General features: G+C 39.1%; 1 protein-coding gene across 1 annotated transcript in view; it reads right to left on the reverse strand.

Annotated features, from left to right (window-relative positions):
- The window catches only part of LOC120456897 (chitin deacetylase 1), a 44,372-nt gene extending 39,625 nt beyond the window's left edge, over positions 1-4,747 (reverse strand). The window contains exon 1 of the mRNA XM_039643999.2: positions 4,539-4,747. Within this exon, the coding sequence (XP_039499933.1) occupies positions 4,539-4,590 (52 nt within the window). The 5' untranslated portion in view covers positions 4,591-4,747. The remainder of the gene's footprint in view (positions 1-4,538) is intronic.
- Between the last annotated feature and the right edge of the window lie 1,253 nt (positions 4,748-6,000).

Genomic DNA, 6,000 nt, shown 5'->3' on the forward strand with positions numbered 1-6,000 from the left:
ACCGTTTGAACTTTTGCTGAATGTTGCAGTTGAATGGGATATTCGGTATTTGTTCTTCGCATAAATGTTTCGCTTTTATTCCAGACCTGCACTCGTTTTTATTTCTGTGCGATTTTTGATAACAATTAACAATGAGAGAGTAACTTTAAAAGGGACCACTTAAATTTGCCCAAACAAAAGCAGCTTTTATGCTCCAATAAAAAACATGGAAATATTTTGCTAAAATATTTGAGGGTTGGTGTTTGGTCAATTTATGGTTATTTATGTGTATATTTATCCAACAACAGCAGCGGCCAAAATGCGGCGTAAAAAGCAACAAAATTGGCAGTTAATTTAAATGGAATGTGTAAAATAAACAATAACAAAGCAATGCCAGAATTAAATCAAATGAAAATATTGTGTTAAAAAACTAGCAAAAATAATACGGCAGTGGAAAAGTGTAGGCAGAAATATTTTCATATAATTATTATGGCTAATTAATAATTATTAACCGGTCTATGCCCACATCCATGTCCATAAACCTTGCCCACTCCCCGGCAGGAGGCCAGAAGTCATGGCTAATGATGCGACCTCTGCTAAGCGGCTTAATGCCCCTCTCCTTCTCCTCCCATTTTGCTCCGCCCCTCAGCTTTACTTCAGCACGGGCAGTGGGGATTCTTGAACTCTTGAATTCCTGAATGGAACAATTCAACTCTGTGGGGGAGCTACTTAAAAGTTGAGCAAAACGAAACTACTTGCAGCCAATTGCCCCCGAAAGCGGCAATTGTGCATCCTTCGTCGGGGGAAGCGGAACAAATACATCTGGAAGTTGTCTCTTTGATTGCATAATCTCTTTAAAAGGATTCAGCATTTAGAAGAAAAAAGGGATTTTACCATATCCCCAGTAACTATTCATCCACTTCGTGTTAACTGGTTAATAGTAAAAATAACTTCCTGCCGTCAGTTAAACACTATTTAATAAGACTCTACAGACAATATGCTTCGTGCTAAGACTTAAAAAGCCAACAAATGACATATACATATATGATAGCACGCCTTTTATGACATTTTCGTCTAGAAATACTTTTTCACACGATAAAGTTCAACAAATATGAGTGCCATTCGACCTTTGCAACCATTTGCAGGGAAAAAGGCGAACAAATAATAATAATAAATTTATTGCACTCATATTTAAAAGTCACAAGGCCAATTACATGGAAATCGTTTTTTTTCCTTGCCCTTAATTAAGAAATTGCCAATGCGGAAAATAATAATTAAAAGTAAGCCGAGCACCGTAACGTTCAAAAGGATACATTTTCCACTCACCCCCCCTTGGTGTCGCTTTGGAGAAATTAAATGTGGCCGAGAAAATAAATAAAATTAAAGTACAAACACGGGGAAAACCTGGTGAAGAGCTGGAAAAATCTTTATTTTATGCACATCATGCAATTATTTTTCGTTTTCTTGTTTCATTTTTCTGTTATTATTTTTTTATATTTTTCGTGGATTTTTCCTTGGCATTGTTGTTGCTGTGTGATTTTTTTTCCCTCTGGCCATAATTTATTTAAAATTTATGCGAATGCTTAAAGCGAGAAGGGTAAATATCGAACGGTTTGCAAATTTAATTCAATTTGTATACAAAACAATTTGAAGTCAATATGAAAAGTTTGTTCTGCTTCTTTTGGCAATTTTGTATAAAATGTAATGGTTGTTCTACATTACAATAATTATAAGCAATTACCATTTTCTATGGTCCTATTCTACATACATTCAATTCACCATTGCCGTTTTTGAAAATAATGAATTATTAAAGTGGTGTAAGCAAGAAAATAGAGTCATACAAATAGATGGCAGTCGGTAATTAGTTTTTTACTAGCTTTCATCTCAGTTGTTTATACTATGGCGACATTGAGAAATTACATATTATTATATTTTTTATATATTTATATATTATATTTTATGGAAAGGAGTTTTTCTGACAACGATTAGTTCAAATAGTCGTTTCTGAAAACAATTGGGAGTTCGGAAAATTTTAAAAAGTGCCCAGCTTTATCTTTGGGTAGATTTTATGTTGTGAATCCACAGATTCGTGGACATTTGTTCTGTGTTTGCAAAAAAGTCAATGAAAGGTGGATGGTTAAAAAAAGTGCTTGGATTTCCTTTAACGGTGTTCATTATTTCTTCCTTGAAAGTGGAGCTTTAATCCAGTTTTCGTTTCGCTGACACAGTGCCATTCAGTTGTTTATGTGCAGATTCACTTAACACATTTTACATTCAGCCTCGCTCCGTCTCTTTCGCACCGTTCCAGCGGCTGTCCCTTTCTTTTGCAATTGTTATTTGTTGTTGTTTATCCGTTGGTATTTCCAAGTAATTTTTCATGCATTTCTGTGGCTGCTTTGCGCCTCATTTTTCACGCCTGTCCATGTGCCTGTGTCCATTCTCTGTGTGTGTTTGTGTTTGTATTTCTGTGTGTGTGTTAAGCAGCTTAAATGTTTTTGTCACTTCCTTTTGCAACATTTGCCATTTTTTTCGCGCTGTGTGCGTGTGTTTCAGTTGCTGCTTTCCTGAATTTACAACACTTAAATTGTAAATAATGCCGATTTGGTTAGCTCAGCGCGAAAGAGACGTCAACAGGGTCGTGCGAAAGTGACGACGAGTGGAAAACCTCGGTGCTCACTTTTCGAGTGTGTAATGGCCAAAGCCACTTGCCTTTGTCAACAAATTTGCGTTTCAATGGCTCATGTGCCCGATGCCCTCCATCCTTCCCCCCTTTTAACCGCAACCGAAACCACGCCCACCCACCCATTCGTTTTAATGTATTTTTAAATTATGTTTATTTCGTTTCTTGAGTGAGTGGCCAGAAAAAAATTTAATGAAATACAATCTTTACTTCCTTTGCAAGAGAAAGAGATTGACAGATAACTTAAATGAAAAATGCGCGTCTTACACCAGAGTGATAAATTCCTTTTTCTCCCAATTGGCTTTTCCTTTAGGATAATGAGATTTGGCCTTTTAAGTCTCAGCGTTCTTGAAGCTTATTAAATTGTTCGGCAAAAATGGCATATCGCAATTTTGAACTTATCGGAGTGGTGTTTTTAAAACCGCTGCGGCTTAATAGGAGATGAACTGTGAAGCTAAGCCCCAAAACGAAAAGCAATACTTCATCCATTTAACAAATGCGCATCTCATAGAAAGCGTTATAAATAAAATCATTTTCTATATTAAAAAACTTTTATTATGTTGTAAACATTTCTTTGTAAAGGATTTCGCCATAGCAGGAAAAACGATGCACAAAAGTGCGGTAATATATATTTTTCCACTTGTGCAATAGTGTGCTGATAAAATGAAAGTATATTTTGTTTTTTAGATAAGCTTTTTGGCAGATTTTTCATCACACACCAAAAGCAATTATGCAACGCGCTTGGCAACGGCCAACAAATAAAGGAAAAAAAGTAAAATCAATGTCACAATCAAGTTGCATAAATAAAGCTCAGCATCTGCTCGGAGCTTCCAAAAAGTGGAAAAAACTAAATCGATTGGCATTTCCAATTCCGTTGTTTTTACGGCTTATTTCATAAAGTTTACATCGGCGTTTACATAATGCAACCAATATACACTGAATTTCGAAACAAGTTATTTTACCGACCGCTGAGCACTGAAGAAAGTGAAATCGAAAGAAGAAACTTAACGAATGATCGGCGATGCTGTAATGCCAAAATGAACGGACTGGTCTATAGAAAAAATATTTATTTAAGAGTGCGAGACAGAAATGAAAGCAAAAGTTGACCATGAAATCAGTGCGGAAAAGACTCGTCGGGATCTGCATATTCATGAAGTTCATCTCGCAGATATTTCCGATATGCGAGCTACACGGCGAAAAACGAATCTAGTATACCCCTTTACTCTACGAGTTACGGGTATAATGAGAGCCAATCCAACGGAAATTCCATTCATGGCTATCTATGTTCGAACGGTTCTTCAGATGTTCATTTAAGTTGGTCCTCAGACCTTCAGCACTAGGGGTATTTTTTCTGACTGTGTATGTAAATGTATGCCGATGGCTGGCTTACTTGCTGAATTGCTAATTAGCATAAGCGACTAGCCAAGAGAGAGCTGCAAAGTTGCCGCTAATCAAGTTGGAGGTCAGTTCGACAGTTGTCGTCTGTCAGTTGACAGACTTTTTATTACGCAACTGAGTGGAGTCGTTTGGAGTCTTAAACTGGATGCCCAGCCAGCCAAGCAGCCAACCAGTTTCCCGACAGGACAGCTGACCTTGCGTGCCGACAGGGTGAAAACCAGTGGGAAAACCACTGGCGGTGTTACCTAATTCGTACAGGAAGCGAAGCTCCCAAGCGATGCAGTCAGTTATTCATTTTTTCATTTAAAGCACTAAACTCAAACTCGCCGATTTCTTTCACTCGCAGCACGAAGCACAGTAACAAAAATTGCAAAAAAAAAAGAAAAACAGAAACATATATACATGTTTGTACTTATATATGGCGAATGCGGAAATTATACAAATTCCAGGTGGATTGGTCGTCGTCGAGCCCCAAACTTACCATTAGCACCAGCTATAACTAGCAGCACGGCCACCAGACACTGCCGCAACATCTTTATTCCGCTACGTGTACGGATCGAAGTATATATATTCCGATTCCGGAACGAAACTTAAGGAGAGTGTTTGAGAGAGAGGGAGATCGGGGCGGGCGAGTAAAAGCGAGACGTCCGCAACGCGCAAATGCAAACCGCCAACTGATCGAGACGCCTGGCCGAGAAATTGCAAGAAGCCAACGCGCCGCCACTCTCGACCAACTCCGAATCGCGGCCCAAAGCCACTCGATCGATCGTGGCCAACTGCTCAGCGGCGACTCAGCGACTCAGTGGCTCAGTGGCTCAAAGCTGGTGGGAGGAAAAAGGTTCGAGAAAAGACAGGTCATACAACATGGTAATCAGACCTGCAACTATTGCTGGTTCCCACCGCGACCCTCTTCTTGAGTCTTGAAAAGAATCAAGGAAATATAAATGGTTGGTCAACACATGGCAACATATAAGTAGAAATAAGCCAACTTGGGTTTAGTAATGTCTGCAAACGATGCTGATCAAGAGTATGTATTCCTCAAGGGGTCAGAAAGGCGTCGTGGTATGCAACGTGGTATCATCGTGCCATGAAAATAATGTCACATGGCCATTGGGGAGTTAATGAAAAGGCTTAAAACTAAAATGACCTACTTTGTATGATCCTATATATCAATCTCTGAGTTTATAGTAATGTACGATTGCTAAAACTTGTGCAGTACCCCTGAGCGATGGATCGTATGCTCCATTGCTCGCCTGCTCTGCAAACAATCTCAATCCCAGTCTCAATCTCGATCCCAATTCACTTTCGTTTGAACTGTTTGGTGTGGTGGTTGCGATGCTTCAACTCGACTTACTATTGCTCGGTTCCAGTCGAGTGGAATCGAGTGAATTCGAAAACGAAACAAAGCCGGTTTTGGTAAGCGGCGAAGTCTGCGCATGCGTGCGCATTTCAATGAGCCGCGGGCGAGATAATGTGCCTGTCGATATGTGAATGTGGCGGAGACTGGGACCGATTTCGAATTATGCATATTGGCCATCCATCCCATTATGCTGGCCTTCCATATGCATGGCAGTCAATCGAGCAATCAAGCAATCAAGACATCTGCCCAATCAGCCGCCGCAGGAAACAAGTTCTTGGTCTTTTCAATTGTCGGCCACGTTTGCATACTAATCATATGCTAATCGCAAATTACTGTTATCAGATAACATATATACTCGTATGTTTGTGAACCGAATCCGAGGAAGCTAATAAAATCCAAGTCACATCGGCGGGGGTGAGTGAATAAAATATATACCGACAGCGCTGGCTTTATTGCATCATTAAATTTCGAGAACCGTACACGTAAAAAAATATTGTGCATATATAATATGTATGTAAAATCTTTTAATTAAACATTCGGGATTTTACCTTTAATTGCATATTTACTCAAACAAAAAGCAGAA

This window comes from Drosophila santomea, chromosome X (assembly GCF_016746245.2).
Source record: "Drosophila santomea strain STO CAGO 1482 chromosome X, Prin_Dsan_1.1, whole genome shotgun sequence".
Lineage (NCBI taxonomy): Eukaryota > Metazoa > Arthropoda > Insecta > Diptera > Drosophilidae > Drosophila > Drosophila santomea.